The sequence below is a fragment of the Sphaerodactylus townsendi genome, linkage group LG06 (genome assembly GCF_021028975.2).
Source record: "Sphaerodactylus townsendi isolate TG3544 linkage group LG06, MPM_Stown_v2.3, whole genome shotgun sequence".
NCBI classification, from domain to species: domain Eukaryota; kingdom Metazoa; phylum Chordata; class Lepidosauria; order Squamata; family Sphaerodactylidae; genus Sphaerodactylus; species Sphaerodactylus townsendi.
The window spans coordinates 101,662,481-101,683,947 of NC_059430.1; the positions used below are offsets into that span (position 1 = coordinate 101,662,481).

The window sequence follows — 21,467 nt, forward strand, 5'->3', positions numbered from 1 at the left end:
TATTCTGCTCAACAGATTTCACTCATTGTCATTTTTACTGCTTGCCTTTCCCTCCTCACCCGTAACACCTTGTGCACTGAACCTCTTAAAACTTAGCACTTAAGAGGTAAGAGGTTGAATCTGTGTTCATAGATTTGCAAAAACAGTGGGATTAAGGTCTTCTTCTCAATTCTGTATGTTTATTTTGTCACATTTTTACTATAAAGAAGAGGCATGTTATCTCTGTAGAAATTCACAGTTTGGAGAACTGCAAAACCTAGCATCTGTGAGAATATCTTCTCGACTGACAAATTGCCCAAAATAATCTTATTGAAACCTCTGATATTGTGAATGAATTAATGGAATTCATTTATCCAAAAATTTAAACGTTGCATGAGTATACAGCCTCATGTTTCATAATTAAAAATGAATCCTTATTTCATGATGAATAACATTTAGACTATAGTGGCTCTTAAATAGAACACTAAACTATCTTTAGATAGATTTTTCCTCAAAAACCATTTTATTACAAAAATAATTTTAAATTTTAAAAATCTGATTAAAATAAAAATCTGATATATATTTTTTTTAAATCATTGACTTTTATCCCCCCTGAAATAGTGCTTATGTAGTTGATTTAATTTTTTTCATTGCTCTCTGTACATATTTATTTCTGAACTAGATCAGGCTGACCTTCACTATTGAAAGAAACACGAGAGACGAAGCAGACAATTTCCCAAAGTCTGGGATGATAACTAACTATAAGGGAACTAACATTTGCTAAGTATTAGTGTCAGCACAGTTTTGTGTCAACCCTGCCTAATTATAGTTGTTTGTTTCTGCCTGTAAAAAAATCTTGGAATCCCTGTTGATTCTGAGTGAAAGAAAACTCCCTGTTACCCCTGCAGTGAGCTACTTGATCTCTCTATTTTTCACAGTACAACCTTTATTAACAACACTCTCGGTGTTTCTTTTTGGTTCAGATTTCCAGTTGGTAAGCCCAGTCTCCCAGGGGTTGGAATTCCCTGTCAGAATCCAACCCCCCTATAGAGACATTGTCTGTCTTCCCCACCCAATCACTTGCAGCCCTTTCTGTTTTGCATGGCGGGGGGCATAAGCAATGTTTGAGCTGGCAAGGATATCTTAATACTCCCTCAAACTTCTGCTGGATGGAAGTAGAAGCCCATTCCATCTAGGATTTAGCCCACCACAGTGCTTGAAGGATGTCTCAAGGAAACCTGGTCTCCTCCACCATCTTACCAGTAATAAAGCACTAAGGGTTGGAATGTCCAATGACAAACCCTCCACCAATAAGGCAGCAGGACTCACTGTCACGCTCCCTTATTGGAAGAGGATTCGTTTGTCAGACATTCCATCCCTGCCCCAGAACTGCGGCACCTTGGTGGTGCTGCTCCAGAGAGTCACCAGTCCTGTCACCCTCCTCCCACCCCCAGTGAGCCTTCTCAGGTTTCCCCCACCCCAGGGCAGTGGAGCCTTGGTATTGTTGCTCCAGGATGGCACCAACCCTGTCGCCCTCTCTGTCCCCCCCTCCTGGGTTGCCCCACCCCACCCTGGGGCAGCACGAGCCCTGTCGTCCTCCCCCCCAGCAAGTCCTCCCCTATCTTCCCTCACACCCAGCCCTATCTAGGCCTGCTGTATTTCTTACTCTACAGTGGGCTTTGCTGCTAGTTTTGAGTAAGACTCTGGTAGTTATGCCTTCCCAAAGGGCATATTAAGCCTTGCTGTTTTTGCTTGCTATAGCCAGAAGTAGTTTCAATTCAACTTAAAGTGTAAAAAGTGGAACATAACCCTGAAATAGTTTCTCTCTCCTTCTAGGCATGTCTGAAACCACAAATCAGACTTGCTTCCTGTGTAGTCGCTGTCTCGGCTGCAAACAAATATAAATCTACAGCCGATTATGGGTGCACATCCCCCTCCCCCATCAAAAACCCAGAACAGCCAGTATTTCAAGTGTGTTTATGTGGGCATTGGTGTTCTGTTGACAAATAGCAGCATTAAGAACAATATTGTATTTCTCATTCTGTTTGGAGATTTAGGGAAATGGGTTGTGTAAACATCTGTCTGGCTGCTTTCTGCTGTTTGTTCTTTTTAGAACATACACACCCTGTTTACTTGTTGAGACTTATTTCCTAGAAAGCATGTTTAAGACCACTACTTAAATTTTGCCCAGTGAGTTACTGGTTGATTACAGTTACTTCTGCTACAGAATGGAAGGATTGAGAATGAGAACCAAGAGCAAGAGTCTGCGGCAATTGGGCTGCAACTAAAAAAAGCTGCCATAGTAACTGGTTGTTGTGGGCTTTCCGGGCTGTGTGGTCATAGTCTGGTAGATCTTGTTCCTAACGTTTCGCCTGCATCTGTGGCTGGCATCTTCACAGGTGTATCACAGAGAGAAGTGTCACACACCAGACCACGGCCACACAGCCCGGAAAGCCCACAACAACCAGTTGAGTCCAGTCATGAAAACCTTTGACGACACACTGCCATAGTAAATTTGTTAAGTTGCTGCAAGGGTCTTCCTCTGGAACAGGGGTGGGATTCAGGCAGACTCCTTAGCCGTGCTGGCTCTTCAAGCTTAATTCCTAAAGTTCAAGGCCTGGAACAAATCATACCCTTTTTGTTATCATGTTACAGCTTTTTGGGTTTAACTTTAGGGGATGTTCATTGGCAGCGCTTTCTGACCAGTCTGCCCTTCCCCACCATGTTACGTAGAAATGAGCTTAGTTTATTTCACTTCCAGGTAAGTACAGACTTTGGAGGGGAAAAGGCCCAAGTGAGAGTGGGCAAAAGATATCATTTTTTCTTAGAGGGGCATGGGATTTGAGTTAAGAAGGGAAGCAGGGGGGGGAGAGGAGCTTAAGCATTTTTTTGAGACTCCCCTAGCTCAGCTAGCTTCTTCTGCTTTCTTTTTGCAGGCTACTGAGATCTCCTTTGACAGAAGCAAAATCTGAGTGTAGAATTTCTTCTTAATTCCTGCTAGTCTGGAGAGCAGAAGGGTCATTTAAAAAGTGCAGAAGTGAGGAAAGAAACATGGCGAGCAGGTATTGCCACTCCCGCTCTTCTGGACTCTATCATGAACTTAAAGTCACTATTTTAAATGATTTAGTTTCCAGGAGCAAGAGGCCTTTTGGAGACTTTCAAGAGGGAGAGCAAGCCCTTCAACCAGATGTTAAGAAACAGCAGTGCGGCTTAACCTTCCCGTCCCAAAAGATGTCGCTGGCATCTGCTATTCCTTCATCTCCAAGCAACAGAATAGCTATTTCTCAGGTTTATTCCCTGATCCCCGATGGAGACTGTGATGACAGCGACATGGATTCCACCATACTAGAATTTTCCGATGGGGAGTTCCACGACTCCCCCTTGAGTGTTACCCTTGAAGATGAGGATCAGCTTTTAGCAGATGACCTGGAGACAGACACAAACAATATATTAGTAGAGTTCAGTGTAAAAGAAGTGGGCAGTGGGTTTCCTGCAGCATCCTTTCAAGACACTCAGCTACAGAGTGTTCCTAGCACCTTAGATGTGAGTCCAGAGCCCCTCCATCCCACTGGCCTTTCAATCTGCCCCAGTAGTGTTCCTCCTTACAGTAGTGCCCCTGCAAATCCTGCAGGAGCAACTAATGCCACTGTAGATCCTCAGAATCAAATGGGACTCAATGTGAGTCCAGACAGGCTTGGGTTTCAAGCTGCCGAATCAATTGAGGCAAGTTCTTGTAGCCTAAAGAGAGGGGATAGTGGATCTGGGATACTAGATAAGGGAGCTATTCAGACAGGAGGAGAGGAGTCATCACCCATATGCTGAGACCGCTTAAAAGGCTGGCAGAGCATGAATTTCATAAGTGTGGTGGGATTGAGTAAAGGCCTCTCTGAGAGGGACAGGCTTTCTCGTAAATAAGAGATCAAAGTTGAGGAGTAGCAGGAGAGAGTGCAGGCAGCCCACCCTGTGAGGAAGCATCAATCTCTGCCCCAGAGGTTGCATCAGACCACTTCATCACTGCCAAAAAAGAGGATCATGCAGAAGACCCCAGCCCTGAAGCATCTGAAAAATCCAGCCCTGAAGAATCCGAAGACCCCAGCCCTCATTGTTTCAAGAGGTCAGAATGTCTTCCCCTTTTACATGCAGCTTGGCTTGGTTTCTTAAGTAATTTGTGGTCTGCCAGGCCACACACTGACTTTTCTTGCTATCTGCTCATGGCATTCTGCTAACAATGGCACAGATGAAACGTCAAGGACTTGGGAGCTTTTCTTGGTGTTTTGATCTCTTCTAATCTCTGTCTTTTTAAACAACAGCTCTAAAATCTGACATGGCCTGTTTTGCTATCAGTGTTTGCAGTGGCTTGTGCCTGTAATCTTTTTTGCAGTGTCTTGTGTCTCTATGCCTTCTAGATGGTAGCAAGCACATAACTGTTTAATGAATTGGGTGTTGCATGTCTGAGAGGGCAGAAGGGCCTTCTGCATGACTCATGGTTGTTTGATTGAACTTTATTTTGATTTTTCTAAATTCTGTCTGTCCTGCCCTGGGGGGGGGAGGGGGGCTTCAGAGGACAGAGCCCTAGGCTACAGCCTGATGAGTGCCCAAGCTCTGCCCCTACCTCACCTCTGACCTTCCGCCAATGCCTAGGCATTTCTCTTTTGTGGGCCATGAGTCTGTGGCTGTTGCAGGTCATATTATACTTGGGGGTGGGGAGGGAGTGGTACTTTTTCCTTAGGCAGGATATTCCCTTTGGCCAGATGTCCCAGTGTCCACTCAAAAGGCAGGATCCTAACCTGCCCCTATATGTGGGCCTGGAGTCTCCTGATGAATGTGGCAGACTTGCCATGGTAACACTGACAGCACACAGTAGACAGGGACTGCTGCTGGCTCCCCCTCCTTAGAGTCTTAACCACTTACAATGCCTCAGTCGCCAGAACCCTCCTTCCCCCTTTGCCAGGAGAGTGCCTCTTGTCACAGTGTTACCACATCCGGTTTTTGGCAGTTACCTCCTGTTTGCTCTGCTAATTCTATGGCAGACCCAGGAAGCCTCTTTGACACCTGTCTCCATACCTTACCCTGTATGTATTTATAGCCTTTAGGTGTTGTGGAGTTGTGCAGCCCAATGGGAGGAGAGTCCTGAAGTCCCCGCCACTTTAAGGTTCTATCTTGAGACAAAAGTCTACGTTGCAGTTTGGCTGCTTCACATTCTTTAATAGTTTTGTATCATCCACATAGGCAAACACAAGTCTTCCTACAAAAGAGACATCATTTTATCCACAAGGTGCTGAAAGGCTCTAATGGTCCTTTGTACAAAGCCGTTTGGATTACAGCATAGTTTCCAGGTTGTTGCAAAGACTGTCTTTTCTTTAGATTCCTCTGTCCGTGATATCTGCCAATACTCTTTTGTCATGTCAGACGGTCACAAGTACTGCAATTCACAGATTTGGTCCACCATCCAGTCAATCCTTGGCGTGGGGTAGATCCCAAAATTTGAAATGCTATTGCCTACTCAGAAGTCCACACAAGTTCTCAGAGCCCCATTAAGTTTGGATACTAGAACTAGGTGAGCCAGCGTGGTTCAGTGGCTAAGAGTGGTGGACTCTAATCTGGAGAACCAGCTTCGATTCCTTGCTCTTCCACATGAAGCCAGCTGGGTGACCTTTGGCTAGTCATAGTTCTCCCCAGACTCAGCACATGTGGAGGCAGGCAAATTTGACAGTCTTTATTGTAGAGATAAGGGGTTTATAATCACTTGGTTTAAATGCAGCCAACATTCACACACAACGTTCCTAAGATATAGATAAGTTGGAAAATAGATTTGGAATAGAAAGGGGTATGGGATATATGGGTAATACCACCTGATCGTGACGTGAAGAAGATACAGGGTTCAGAGCCAAATGGCCAGCATTTGGTGCCAGGGGGCAATGTGTTGGACACAGCGACAAAGATGGAAAGGTGTCAGTGGCACTGAGCAATTGGCCCTTTGGAGGGTAGAATATTCATAGGGTGAAGAACTACCTCATGGGGTGTCAGGACAACCTTTGAGGGATGTTAGGACAACCTCTGGGAGGTGTCCAGAAAGTCTGTTTGAGAAACGATAGAGTGCATTGTAAGGTCAGAATAACTTAGTTACAGAAGGGAGTATCTGGGTTAAGATAACAAGGGGAAGCAATAACATCAGGAACCTTATTGTGGCTGAAAATGAGTATCCATTCAGCAGGGCTACTTTATCGTGGTGAGGACTCATTCTTCCTTTGTGGAGCTGAACATGTGCTGATATGGCAAGCAAGCTGAGACCATGAGTACAGGAAAACAATTCCTGGAAGTTTCTTGTAGGTAGACCTGGTTTTGCTAGAGAATGGGATCCCCATCTCTGCAACGCCAGCATTACCCTTTAGGCTGGCACGTGGGCAGAGATACCTGTAAATAAGCATTCCCCCCTCCCCCACTATGCCAGGGCAGTATGGTAACAAGGAAGCTGAAAGGATGATTTCTCCCACTACTACCTATCACCAGTAAAGCCTGGGGAACTTTTTACTCTGTATACACCAACAGATTTAGCAAAAAGTCCCATTATGGAGGAAGTTCTGAAGTGTACCCATTCAGCTTTTCAGCTAGACAGATGTCTTCAGGTGCCAGATCTGTAACAGGTGACCTAAAACTGGGCTGTCAACCAGGACTTCAAAGTGATTTGGATGGTGCTGGTCATTTAACACTACAAACTGTATAAACAGCTTCTGCTTTTTAAGTTCTTGCTGTCTCACCCACTGATTGGGAAAAAGTTTGTGCCACTGATGAAGAAAATACCTGGAACCTGTGAATATTAGATTCTAAAAAGGGTGTGGTAAATGGCCTCTTCCCTATCAACATTTCAAAGTGGTGTTTGACAGAGATCTCTGTCAGGATTCACATGCTGTGTCTTGGCTTTCATGTATACAAATGTGGGAGGCGTTTGATCTTCTAAAACTTGGAAGTACCAGGGAATTAATTGCAGAGCACCATAAACAATGGTAAGATGGTAGCCTTGAGGGAGGTGGGGTGGGGTCCAAGCTTCTCAATCATTTGCTTTTCACACACCACCTGCTAGGCAAGGATAACTTGTCATCTTCTTCCCATTAGACAGCGAATATTCATCCCAGAAGATGAACTCCAGTTGAGCAAAGAGAAATATGTTGCAAGTGTTCTTACCCACATTCAACATCCCAACATCATAGGTAAGCCAGAGGCTTAATGTCAAAGTGTGGGCCAGTAAAGCCATCCAAACATTCAGAAAGGTAGGTGGTCCGACAAAGGGTCTGTGGTGTCTTCTGCCTCCGCTGGGGCCTGTTGTGATCAGGGAGCACTTTTTCCTCCAGGTAAGTTTCTCTCTCTCACCCTTTTTCCCAACCATATTGAGTGTCAGGTCAAATTGCTGGGTGTTTGGTCTGATATTTTATTTCATGGTAATTTTTTTTTCCAGTCTAGTTGCATACTTTCTTAAGGACTGATTGGCTAGTAACCCTGAGCCTGACTTTCCTTTTTTTTGGAGCGCACCTTTCCTTTAAAGGGCTCAGGGCAGTTTTCCAGAAGGTAACTTCAATCTCACACAAACTCTGTGTCAACAAGAAATGGTTCCTGCTGTAGGACACGTGGTAGGCCAGGGGTTTGCAACCTGCGGCTCTCTAGATGTTCATGGACTACAGTTCCCATCAGCCCCTGCCACCATGGCCAATTGCACACCCCTGTGGTAGGCTTTTGTGGTTGAAGAGGGATTTAAACCCTGGTCTCCCAGGTTCTGCAGTCTAGCCTCTGCCCCAGCGCTTTTAAACATGGTTGCTTGGGTTTCTTAGTTGAATGCACTTCCTACCTGTTTACTTATAGATGCTGCCTAGGATATGGAAGCTCTTTCCTTGTGAGACATGCATCATGTATTACTAGCAGTAAAGCCACTTGTGCAAAAAAAATACAACAGACTCTAGAAAACTAATCAAGGGCAAGATCCTGGCTTTTCAGAGGGGGGGGGGCTAGTAGGGTGCCTGTGAAGATGAAAGAGTTCTCCCCATCTCCATAGGCACCTCCCCCTGTTTGCAAAATTGAATCTCGTATTTGCAAAGCGAGGAGAGAGCCAGTGGAGTACCTGTGAAGATGGGGAGCCCGTTGTGTGAAAAAATACAACGGGCTCTAGCAAGTGGGGATTCAAGAGAACATTCTCCCCACCTTTTTTCTTCTGTTCTTCCCCTTCTTCTCTGCCTCTCACTCTTCAGCCTTCTCTTAATCTTAATTTCCTCTACAACCTCAACTCTCTTTCTGCCCCCCCAACCCAGCTGTCTCTTTCTGGCCCACTACCCCAATTCTGTTTTTACCTTTCTGCCCTGCTGCCTCAGCTCTCTTTCTGCTCCCTCTACCCCAGCTCTGCCTTTCTCTCTTTCTACCCCAACTCTCTATGCTCTGCCTCTGCCACCCAACCTGAGCTCTCTCTTCTCTTTGTGCCCCTCCCCAGGGCTCATTCTTTTTCTGCCCCTACTCCAACTCTCTTTCTCCTCCCCCACCCCCAATTTTTGGTAGCATGCCAATGATGCTCTTGATGGGCATGGCATGGTCTCTGCTCCCAAACCCCGCTCTCACTTCCTCAGCCAGAGCTGTCTAGGTGCGGCGAAGCCTTCCCTTTCCCCCTGGGATGGCCTATTCAGTCTTGGCAGCTGGTGCCGGACTCACTGATGACTTACTCAAGAGTTGGCTCTGGCAAGGAATAGAACAGCCTTGCAAGGACAACAGAGCTTTAAAAAGTGTTACGATCTGAGTGAGAAGGAATCTGGGAGTTGTAGTCCTGTCAGCCCCTCTGTACATTAGGAAATTGCATCCTCTGGACTACCTTTCCCAGAGTCCTGTTTTTTCTGGTTCGTTGTTTGGAACATGCTGCTCAATTACATAGTAAATAAGACAAGATGGGAGTTAGTTGTGGGAAAAGGGGTTGGGACACTGTTCTTCCTTGAGTAGGGTTTGTTCTAGCTGGCTTTTTGGTCCTTTCTGATTGTGACCAGAAAGCAAAGAAGACAGCTGCTCCTCCTAAGGATGGTATGTTTAGCAGTTTCTGTGTATCGGCAACCTTTTTTTCTGGTCCCAAGTGCTGAAAACATTCAGTCTGCCTGTGAAAATGTTGAAATGTTACCAAAAAATAAACAGTCAAGGTATGTCATGGAGCACATCTTTGCCTTCAGAGAGGTCCCTAAATCCTTTGCATATCTGTTTAAGAAAGGATCTAAGCCAGTAACAGCTGGGAATGGCCTTAGCCTGAGACCTTGAAGTGCTGCTGCTGCCCCCGCCAGTCACGATAGATCAGGGGTCTGCAACCTGCGGCTCTCCAGATGTTCATGGACTACAAATCCGGTGTTGATGGGAATTGTAGTCCATGAACATCTGGAGAGCCGCAGGTTGCAGACCCCTGCGATAGGTAATGCGGGGCTTGATGACCCCAGTGGTTTGGGCCACTTAAGACAACTTTATATGCCCTTTCACAGTTCCCATCTGGTATTGGTGGAACTTGCACGGGGGATGTCTTGGTGCACAGTTGCTGAAGTTACTGGGAAAACACTGGAGGAGGGGCCCCCCCCCCCCCCGCCCCTATGTGAAAAAGACTTTGCAGCATTGTAAGGTTCGCAAAAGCACACAGTGGAATTTTTAGATAAGCCACTTCAGTGTTATTGTAACTGACTTCTCAAATCCTCTATCTTCCCACGCGTCTTGTTGGCTTACCCCGATGTTACATTCTTTCTCTTGCTGATAGCGTGTCCTTTCCTTTGCCCGAGTTGTAACAGTCATGCTGTTTTATTCCCAAAACACATATTCCTTGAATGAGATAATACTCAAGACTGTCCTGAGCTCTGCCAGCACCTGGGCTCAGTCACTGGTTTTCTTTCCATTAGACTAGAAACAGGGCAACTGAAGTCAGGGGTGCTTGGAGAGGCAGAGAGGCAAAGGGGATCCAGGTGTTAATGGCCCTGAAGGTCCGAGTCTCAGGTAAGATAATTGTCATTGTTTGATCAGTCATGCACTTTGAAAGTGTTAATATTACTGGAACAAAAATGATACTTCCTGGAGATGTACAACCTACCTCCTAGATATTTGATCTTGGCTTGTGGCATCTAGCCAGAGGGGTTGCTCTGCAGAGGGGGCTGTGGCTCAGTGGGAGATGCAGAAGGTTCTAGATTCCTTCCTTGGTGCTCCAGTTGAAAGAATCGGGTAGCAGGCAATGTGGAAGGCCTCTAGCAGACCCTGGAGAGTTGATGCCTTTCTGAATAGATGGTGCTTCCTTTGAGGGATCAGGAGTCTGATTCAGAACAAGGCAGCTCCAGAAGTAGTGAGGGTCCAACTGCCTTGACGGTCTTGGGCATCACCCCTCTGTAGACTGACTATGGGCCAGCTAATAGCCATCTTTTGAGCAAGGGGGGGCAGATGCAGAAGGGCAGCGCCAAATGTCCTTGGATGAGATTCTCATTTCAGTCTGACTTCAGAATTGGATTTGGAATAGATGGTGCCAGGGCAGAGGATCTTTGCCAGGAGAGAGAAATAGTGTGATTGTCCTGGACTTCTCTGGATCGTTTGAAATGTTTCTGGCTAAAGCAGCGATTGAGGGGCATTATGATACAGCAGTTATGTTCTTGTGTTGCTGACTGACTCCAGAAGGTGGTGCTGGGGTGCTGCTATCTGACCTTAATTGCATTTATGTGTGGCAACCTACAAGTGTCCATCTTGTTCTGTGAGCTGTTTGACAAGTCTGTTTCTAATACCAAACTTATTATTGTGGCCAGGAATAAGTCTTCCTGAGAATGGCAAATCTTGCCTCTGGCAGCACTAGGCACGGGCGCGGTGATGCAAAAAACCAGAGAACGTGGTTATGTGGTTCACAGTGCAAATGTGCTAAATAGACGGCCAAACTTAGAGGAGCAGCTCACCCTGTGTGCATTGGCTGGGTTTTGCCTCTGTGTGTCATCCCGCCTTCTAGTGTGTTTGTGACTTCACGCCATGTAAAGGCAAAGTCTTCCCTGCTGTTGGGTAATAGATGATATTGAGTATGGTGTGGAAAATACATCAGAGCGTAAATGCAGTGGGGTAGTCCTTGGCTTACAAGAGTAAAATACTTTGATCGCCATTCTTGTTTGCCTGCTACTGTTTCAGCTCCTTGCTGGTTCTTTGGAGTCAGAAGTTGCAATGGTGACCATGTTTTTCTGGTTGCATTCTGAGAGCCTAATCTTTGCATTATAGATGGCTGTGGAAATGCCCTTTAAAGACCCCTGCTTTGGGTAGCACCTAATAACTCATAACTAGCCTGATCTCTTCATAGCTCAGAAGCTGAGTTGGTGCTTGGTGGATGGGAGACCACAAAGGAAGTCTGAGGCTGCTAGTCTTAGAAAGTCTTATGGCAAATCACCTCTGCTCATTTCTGGCCTTGAGAACACCAGGATCCATGGGATCATCTTGAGTCAGGTGTGACTCTGCAGCACACTTAATCTTTTCACTTCCCTAGTGTGATCTCGTCACATAAGGTCAGCCCTGTTTAGCCCTTGGAATAAAGACCACCAAGGAAGTCTAGAGTTGCTAAACAGAGGAAGGCAACAGCAAACAATCTCTGTTCGTCTCCTGCTTGAATACTCGATGAGTTTCCATGAGTCAGGTGCAATTTGATGTCACTTTACCCAGCATGCTTTATTTGGGCAGTGGAATTCCCATTGCTAGCATCTTTCTGAACAGAACATGGTGCATAACCCACCTCCTCTGTACAGTCTTTAGGCAGCCAAATGTCAAAGAGCATCTTTACTAAAAAAAAAAAAGAGGTTAGCATTTTGTTGAGTGAAGGTCTTTCTGCCCTTGTGGTTCTCTACCAAAGTCTCTGATCTCTTTTGCCAGTCATTAGTGGCATCATTGGGTATGTCAAAGACTGCTCCTGCAGCCTGCTGTTTGAGCAACATTGGTGCTCCAAGTTCCATTCTTCACTCCAGAGAACGTTCAGTGGCTTCCCTTTAAATGGCTGTGCAAGCTTGATGCAGAGTGGAATCTCATTGGCAAAGTCTGCAAATTGGCATTGACAGATTTGCTTCACGGTAATGGAGCCCAGTTCAGTTGCCATTATAGACAAGATGTGATGGAGGCAAGGCTGAAGGCCTATTCCAAGTCTGAAGGTCCCACACACTCACTTAATCATGCAGACTGTTGAAGACATTAAAAATATCTCCAGTGCCTGTTCGGCAGTATGAGTATTTTTTACTTGGGACCTTCACAGCCTTGGGAAAGTCCACCCCCACCCCCACCCCCACTCCTTCTGGCTGCCTTTGCTCAGTTCAGGCTTATTTGAGTCCTCTCCTTTCTCTCTTTTCTCCTACACTTGCTTTTGTATACTTGGCCACGCTGCCTACATCTGTCCTTGAGAAGCTGGGCCTCTCTCCCTTCTCTTTCAAGCTGCTTGTATTTAAATCCCTGTGTTATGCTAAAAGGCTTTTGTTATTGTTGCTTCTCATTTGCAGTGACTCTTTCCAGCCTTGAGTCTCAATTCCAGAAACAGCTAAAAGGAAATTGAGTCCCCAGGTCTACAGGGGTTCTGTCTATAGTTTTGTTAGTTAAAGTACTTTCTTACTGACTTGTGACCTTCGTTGACCAGGCTAGCCCCCAACAGGACCTTGACTCTAGTTGTGTTTCAGAATGTGACTGGTTCCAAACATTTCCCACAAGCTGGGTGGGGAGGGGACTAGGGAGAGTGAGTGTAGAAGATGCAGAAGCATTTCTGTCCCTCTTTGAACTTAAGGCACAGACACTGGATCGTGGCATCTCTTCATTAACTTCTTGCTCTGTCAAATTGCAGAAGCTGTTAACGAATTGCACGAACTAATGGGGAAGGTAACTTCTGAATACCACTTCCAGGAGGCCGATCAGAGGCACCCGACAAACTTGACCATGAGGTAAGTTGCTCCTCCTGTTCTGGGCACCAGAATGGGGAACCCCTCAGCAAAGGAGATGGAAGCACTTTCCTCACCCTGCTCGAGAATTTTTTAATCTTCTTAGGTGCACATAATCAAGGGGGAAATGGCAGGTGTGAGGCAAGTGAGGGAAAGAGCTTCTCATGTGACTTTGCCCAGACCCAGCATCTTGTCTTGACTGTGTAGCAAACTGTCACGGAATCAAGCCTGGGAGAGCCATGCTTGTTTCTACAAAACCTTGGGTTCCTTTTTCCAGATACTCTGAAACCAGCTGAGTTCTCCATGATTTTATTGAAAATAAAAAACAGAAAATAACAAAACAGTCAATACAGATATTTCTCAGCTGAATGGCACCGTTCCTTCAGGCTTTTCTCAGCCCCCCTGAGCTCAGATGCTCACTCGAACTCAGCCTGGATCAGAATCTCCAAACCTTTGTTCTTTACTTCTCAGGAAAACTTCCTTCCTGCCATGTGGTCACCTAGCCTTTGATGTTTGGAGCAGCAATGGCGTAGGAGGTTAAGAGCTCGTGTATCTAATCTGGAGGAACCGGGTTTGATTCCCCGCTCTGCCGCCTGAGTTGTGGAGGCTTATCTGGGGAATTCAGATTAGCCTGTACACTCCCACACATGCCAGCTGGGTGACCTTGGGCTAGTCACAGCTTCTCAGAGCTCTCTCAGCCCCACCTACCTCACAGGGTGTTTGTTGTGAGGGGGGAAGGGCAAGGAGATTGTAAGCCCCTTTAAGTCTCCTACAGGAGAGAAAGGGGGGATATAAATCCAAAACTCTTCTTCTCTTCTTCTTCTTTGCGGCTTCCTTTTGGTTACCACCTTTTGGTCTTGCCTCTGGGCATCAAATAGCTTGTCAGGCTAGTGTGACTTTTTCTAATACAGTTACAGGACAACTTCATCACACAAACCATGCAGGAGGGCCTGCCAGTACAGTGTCCTCAAGGGGTGCAGATCTCTGGCTGGCCAGCGAAATCTGTGTTGCAGCAAAGCCAAAATGTGATCCTGAGCCTTTGCAGCACTTTAGAGGGAAGCGCGTCATCTTGCCAGTCTCCTGTTTAGATTAAGCCGAATTGTGGGCCAATTGGAGCAGCTTCAGGCCTGCCTGAAAGAGTCCTTTACTACCTTGGAAGCGAAAGTATCCAGGTTTTCCACTAGTACTTCCTCCTTCAGCTAGAAATGCTTGGAAGAGTGTTCAAGTACAGGTTTTTGGCATAGCACCTAAAGAAGGGAGAGAATGGCTGTTGTCAGGGATGGACAGGGCATGAATATAATAAAGTAAAAATAGAAAATATATCCCCCCCCCCCCCCCCCCGCCCAGTAGTGTATTGTGATGTGTGGCCTTCTCGGTCATGCCTTGAAGCAATGCTCCTTCATCGACTGACTATGTTCTTTGACATGCCCTAGGAACAGGAATGGGGGCAGTCACCATTTGTCCTAAAGTGCTTTAAAGCTAGCAGTGGACAGATCCCAGAAGCTTTTCCCTTGATGACTGGGAATAGTTGAAGTGTCGTACAAATAGGTCCGTGGCCCTCATAGAGGAAACCTGCCCTGTGCAGAAAGACAGACGAGCAAAAGACAAGATAACTAAGTTGCTGCATCCTGGTGCTATCCAGGATTCAAATAGAAGTAAATCTCTTGGATAGCATAGCTCCGTGGTGGACTACAATTCCCATCAGATGTTATGGACTTCAATTCCCATCAGCTGATAGGAATTGTAGTCCATAACATCTGGAGTGCCAAAGGTTCGCCACCGCTGGCATAGCTCATTTCTGATCTCCAGCAGCAATGGCTAATTGATGTCTATTGTGTGAAGCTTGTACGACCACATGCTGACATGGCTTTAAAACAAGGTTAATTGTATTCACAAATGATGGGTTCTGTCTGTGGGCACTTGTTAGGCACAATAAGTAACTGGCATTGCCTTCTGCAGTGGCAGGCTGCCTTGGAATATGAGACACAGGCAGGAGGCGGTAAATAGAGGAAGCCATTATGATGCCCTCCTTGCGGGCTTCCACTGCTGTTGGAGACACCGTGCTGGATCAGATGTGTCGAGATGGATTAGAAACGTGAAAAGTGTAGGTAGGATAGAAGCTAGGCAAGTCACATCTGCAGGCTCACCTGGCTTCCATCTTCCACCCCTCATGGTGTAGAGCTGGTGGATTCTAATCTGGGTTTGATTCCCCACTCCTCCACCTGAGTGACAGAGGCTTATCTAGTGAACCAGATGTGTTTGTGCACTTCTGCATTCCTGCTGAAATTGGCTGTTGAATCAAGCAAACTCAGTTGCAAGGCCATCAGTCGCTATTTTCGCACCAAAAGCCATTAATCTGTACCTGCTGGCATTAAGGCATTTAATGCTAAAATCACCATGCAATTACTATACGGAATCCCACTGTGGATACAAGCATGGAGCTGTGACATTGAAAGAGTTCACAGTTCTTTGGACCTCTCTCAGCCCCACCTACCTTACAAGGTGTCTGTTGTGAGCAGAGGAAGGGAAAGGAGTTTGGAAGCCACCTTGAGTCTCCTTACAGGAGAGAAACTCTTCTTCATCCTCGCACCCACTTTACAATTTGCATTAGAGCTTCTCTCCCTTCCTCTCTTTCCTCTTTCCCATCTCCCAATTCAGAAACTACGCCAAGCGGAGGAACAGAGAGATCCAGAAGTACAGCCTCGAAAAGTGGATGAGCCTGAACAAGCGTTACGGACGTCGTTTTGCAACCATCCCTGACAAGTTTGAACGCAGCCTTGCCCTGAGCCGTTAGAAGCCGCCTCGCTTCTGACGACTAAGCGGTGGGCTGATCTGCACTTTAAAAGTTATCTAACTGCTGACCATTCTTGTCTAATGATTTTTTTTAAATTATGTTTTATTAATTTTGTAAGCTAAGGCCAGTTTTGAATGCCATGTTTTTGTTTGTTTGGAGTTCTGCTGTTTTCACCACTCTCTCTGATGTAGCTCCCTTTGATATTTTATAAAATATTTTTACGTTTTAATAGTCTGACTTCTTTCCCCTTCCTCTCCGCTTGACCTAGACACCCCAGTAGTTTACATTTCTGCTCCTTCTCACTTTAATATGCAACTTATCCCTGAAATCAGGCTCCATCCCTGAAGACTGGAAGATGGCCAATGTCACACCAATCTTTAAGAAAGATCTAGGGGGGACCCGGGAAATTACAGGCCAGTCAGTTTGACATCTGTTCCTGGTAAATTAGTCAAATCTATCATTAAAGATAAAATTATAAAACATGTAGAAAAGCAAGACCTGCTGAGAAAGAGTCAGCATGGCTTTTGCAGAGGCAAATCCTGTCTTACAAACTTACTAGAGTTCTTTGAGGGTGTAAACAGGCATGTGGACAGGGGTGAACCGGTGGACATTGTCTACTTGGATTTCCAAAAGGCTTTTGACAAAGTTCCTCACCAGAGACTGTTGAGAAAACTCAGCAATGAAGGAATAAGAGGGGAAGTCCTCCTATGGATTAAAAACTGGTTGAGAAACAGGAAACAAAGAGTGGGTGTAAATGGGAAGTTCTCACAATGGAGAGATGTCGGGAGTGGTGTCCCCCAAGGATCCGTTTTGGGACCAGTGCTCTTTAACCTATTCATACATGACCTGGAAGTAGGGGTGGGTAGCGTGGTGGCCAAGTTTGCAGATGATACCAAATTATGTAGGGTGGTGAGAACCACAAAGGATTGCGAAGAGCTCCAAGCGGACCTTGATAAATTAGGTGAGTGGGCTCAGAAATGGCAAATGCAGTTCAATGTAGCAAAATGTAAAGTGATGCACATAGGGGCAAAAAATCCAAACTTCACATACACGCTACAGGGGTCAGTAATATCAGTCACAGACCAGGAAAGGGATTTAGGCGTCTTAATTGATAGTTCCATGGGAATGTCACCTCAATGCATGGCAGCTGTAAAAAAGGCAAACTCTATGCTGGGGATCATTAGAAAAGGAATTGATAATAAAACTGCAAAGATTGTTATGCCCTTATATAAAGCAGTGGTGCGACCGCACTTGGAGTACCGTGTCCAGTTCTGGTCGCCGCATCTCAAAAAGGATATTGAGGAGATAGAAAAAGTGCAGAGAAGGGCAACAAGAATGATTGAGGGACTGGAGCACCTTCCCTATGAGGAGAGGCTGCAGCGTTTGGGACTCTTTAGTTTGGAGAGGAGGCGGCTGAGGGGGGATATGATTGAAGTCTACAAAATTATGCATGGGGTAGAAAATGTTGACAGAGAAATTTTTCTCTCTTTCTCACAATACTAGAACCAGGGGGCATACATTGAAAATGCTGGGGGGAAGAATTAGAACTAATAAAAGGAAACACTTCTTCATGCAACGTGTGATTGGTGTTTGGAATATGCTGCCACAGGAGGTGGTGATGGCCACTAACCTGGATAGCTTTAAAAGGGGCTTGGACAGATTTATGGAGGAGAAATCGATTTATGGCTACCAATCTTGATCCTCCTTGATCTGAGATTGCAAATGCCTTAACAGACCAGGTGATCGGGAGCAACAGCCACAGAAGGCCATTGCGTTCACATCCTACATGTGAGCTCGCAAAGGCACCTGGTGGGCCACTGCGAGTAGCAGAGAGCTGGACTAGATGGACTTTGGTCTGATCCAGCTGGCTTGTTCTTATGTTCTTATGTTCCTGTTTTTATTGGCCTGCTTGCCCAATAGCGACTGTGTTAAGCAAGGTCCTGTTTATGGGGAGCATATCCCTGGTGACAGACTAAAGACCTCGAGCATAATGGTTTGTAATAGAGGCAGTTCATATCTTCGCCTACTTGTCTTCCAGTTATGAGAAGCTGAGCAATGGTCTTATATGTGTGCATAATTCCACAGAACAGCATCTCTTCTATTAATCACCAGAGCGTGGAATCATTCTGTGTCATAGATTTGGAAGGAACCCCAGAAGAAATGGAAGGGTATTCCACAAGAAACGTGGATTTGAGTGACAGAATTTATCCTTCTACAGTAGCTTCTAGTTGGTTGATTGCCAGATTTATAAGGGAGGGTGGATCTATCAATGACACTTTGCCAAGAAAGCTTTAAATGGTCTTGCAGTAGGCAGAAGCTGTATAACCTGGCACACAAATGCAAAGTCACTCCTGTTTTGTTCTCTCCTCCCCTCCCTCCACTTTTCTGTGGGACACAGCTTTCAGGCTGTCGTAAAAAAAATGCCGAAACTTTTTGTAAGGAGTGCACCATTGGTAGCATGCCTCTTGCAGGCAACATGCAAGGTCAGGGGTGTCGAACATGCAATTCATTGGGCTCGATCCAGCCCCTTGAGAAGATTTATCAGGCCTACGAGCCAGCTCCCCCACTCCTGATCTGACCTGGCAAGTCACCCCCCGTCATGTGCCATTCTGGGCTTTTGAGGTTGCTGTGGGGTTGCCAGCTGCCACCCCTTCCAGTCCTGACCACCTCCCCCAGTGCCATTCTGGGCTGGCGAGCCTGCTGGAGTTCACCAGCCAAGGCAGCCACCTCCCCCCCCCCCAGATTCCCCCCCAAAGTCTCATTTATGTCATGTCTGGCCCTCATAACAAATGAGTTGGACACCCCTGTATTAGATGTTTCATGCTATCGTTGTGCTGGCAAGCCTCATTAAAGTGTTCCTCCTGTTGTAATCAGTTGAGAAGCGACAGGCTGATCTGGCATCCCTGAATTGGTCAGCTTAAGAAAGTTACTCCAGGGCTCCTGGCTTAGTCCATATATGCAAGTTGAATTTATAAGTACTGACTGCTAAGGAGAGCCATCCTGAACATATTGGATTGGATCCAGACTGAATTTTCTGCTAATGGAAGGGGAGGCGTAACTTTCACTGAGTTTTGAAAGCAATTTCTCTTTCCTGCTGCAGACCTCCAGTTTGCCCCTCGTGTCATTCTTAAGGATCCCCTCCCCCCCGGAACAAAATTTTGCAGAATTCATTGGACTACAGTGAGAGAAAGGAGGCTGTACATGTGATCTATCAAGATCCTTGGTCTATCAAAATGCTTTCTGCCTACCGTGACTAGCAGCAGTTAGGATCTCCTATAGAAGCCTGACCGTTTTAACTGAGGCTGCCAGGGATTGAACCTGGGACACCCTGCATACAAAGTAGATGCTCCATGACTGAGCCAAGGCCCCAAAGGGTAGAAGATGCACAGATGGTGGAGGTGGCGGCAATGGCTTTGCTAACCTCATAACTTCCACCTTTAGCTGCTAAGACTCATAGGGTAGAGCCAACATAATAGGCCAGAGTCATGGCAACCCCCACATGGATTCCTGACAGCTCTCTTCCTCTAATGAAGTTGATTTTAAGTTAGATTTATCTTTAAACTATTTGTGAGACAACACAGGAAATAGGCACATGTTAAGAGAACAGCAACACTTGTACTACAAGAACTAGTATTGTCGAAGGCTTTCACGGCTGGAATCACTAGAGTGTTGTGGGTTTTCTGGGTTGTATGGCCATGTTCTACTGGAAAACACACAACACTAATAACTATTGAGCACAGTCAAAAACCTTGTCGCATTTGTATCTATAACCAGCTTTTCAGGCACCTGAAGTGGATTGCAATTACAGTCCATATTAATATGCAAGTAACAGTAAGCATCACCGTTATGGCCACTTGCAGACAGTTAAAAGAGTTCCTCCTTTGCCCAGGGGCCAAGACTGAAAGGAGCATTACCCTCCTTGCAACTGTCTGCTGCTTTGGCTGTATGGTTGCCAACTCCACATTGGGAAATTCCTGGATTGCTGAGTGGTTTGGGGACAGGAAGGAAAAGAGGTACCGAAGCCGGGTACAAAGATCCAGACAGTTTCTCTAGAAGTCGTATCATTCCAGGAGTTTGCCAGGCCCCACCTGTCTGTCTGCTGCAGCGATTCCTGCTGTGCTATTCCATTTTGGAGGGAGGGGGGCATGAAAGGCTCCAAATCGTCCAGAAGTTTGTTCAGGAGGTGTCCAGAAGAATTCAGGGACTGGATTGGAAGCCTTTCATCTCCTACTGTGTGTCTACTCTCCACATCGCCTCTTACTCCTGCTGTCTCTGATTTCTTTAAATGTGTTAGGCCTGAATTTTGAAAACAAACTTGGGGCCAGCCTTCGTGGAGCAGAAAAGGAAACTGGAAGCTACTACACACACATACATACACACACACCGCTTCTGGCTCTGAGAGAGAAAAGCTTGACCCAGTGGGGCTTCGATCAAGCCCTGTCCGTGCAGCAAAAGCCATCCAGACTGCTCACCTTACTGCCAGTGTCTCTTGGCATGAGGTACTTCACTGTTAGAAAGGGGTATTAACCGGTTTCACTGCTGCATACCTGCTGTTTTTGATCTCTGGTTGCAGCTGTGAGTTGTGCGGTAGAGCACAGAGGCCTTGAAGACGCAGGATGAATATATCTATCGGGCTGGCCTCTCTCTGTGTGTGTTCCTTTGCAAAGTCTCTGTCCACAAATAGTGTAACACTTGACTCTAGTCAAGGTCTGTTCAGCTCTGGTGGTGTTGAGTGACAGTAAAAGAAAGGTGCTTTTAAAGGGAGGGGAGTAAATAAATGAAATCAGCAGGTTGGAGGCAGGTTTTGGATGTTGCTGATGGCCGCAGAGTTGGGAAATGGAGCCTTGTCGATTCAGCCAGCCAGTAGGAAGGTTTCCTGCGCAAGCCCCGTTTCAAGATGCAGGAGATGCGCAAGAGCAGCGCCACAGCCTGACCATGGCAATGAGTCTTGTGCAGGAGAACTACCAGGGGCAACGCTCTTGGTTCATTAGTGGGGGTGGGGGTGTCATACAGGGATTTCAAAGTACAGGATGTAGTAGGGTTAGAAATGAATGGTAATCACAGGATGTGAAGGGAGGGAACCTTGCTGAATTGTGGCTTTGTTCTCCACACTGCCCCCTTGTGTCACCACTTTGCACACAATGCCTTGCTGAAGAGAAGATTGTGGAGTCTGCTGATGTGGGTTTTTGTCGTTCAGTTCCATTTAGTTTTCTTCCTTAAATTGTCAATTAAAAACCACATATTGCAGGAGGGAGTTTCTTATGCAACTGCATGAGCTGAATTGTCTGCCTGCAATTAGACCCCCAATCGCTCCCCTGTTGCAAAGTGCTGGAAGGCTGAAATGAAAGTATAAATCAACCTTCCTGCAGAGCTGTCAAATAGGTTCAGAAGCTCAGTGTGAATCTGTTTAGAACAGCCTTTTTACAGAAGAATGTGGAATAGTTTTTAAGCCATCTTGCCAGGCACTGCTTTTCACCCTTGCAACAGGAGAGGGGCTGTAAAATGTGGCACTTGTGAATTTGGCCTGTTTCTTCATCCACTACTGTATAATTTCAGTGAGTTCTGCCATGCACTGGGGAATGGCTTTGTTTTATATGTGGAATTATTTAACAATCAATTTGCATCCAGGCCTTCATGAGCCAGAGTGTGCCAGGGTCCAGTTTTGGAGTTTCTCATCCTCTAAGCACATCCATAGTTCATGTGTCCCTTTACAGGTCTCCATTTTGGAATGCCTTAGAATATGTGAATAATCGTTTCTTCTTTTTAACCATCAC

General features: G+C 46.0%; 1 protein-coding gene across 1 annotated transcript in view; it reads left to right on the forward strand.

The window, feature by feature from the left end:
- The window catches only part of LOC125435419 (S100P binding protein), a 19,120-nt gene extending 3,198 nt beyond the window's left edge, over positions 1–15,922 (forward strand). Inside the window, 7 exon segments of the mRNA XM_048501618.1 lie at positions 2,916–3,799; positions 3,916–4,093; positions 7,093–7,189; positions 7,191–7,328; positions 9,876–9,969; positions 12,806–12,902; positions 15,558–15,922. Of these exon segments, the coding sequence (XP_048357575.1) occupies positions 3,031–3,799; positions 3,916–4,093; positions 7,093–7,189; positions 7,191–7,328; positions 9,876–9,969; positions 12,806–12,902; positions 15,558–15,693 (1,509 nt within the window). The 5' untranslated portion in view covers positions 2,916–3,030 and the 3' untranslated portion in view covers positions 15,694–15,922.
- The last annotated feature ends 5,545 nt before the right edge of the window (positions 15,923–21,467 follow it).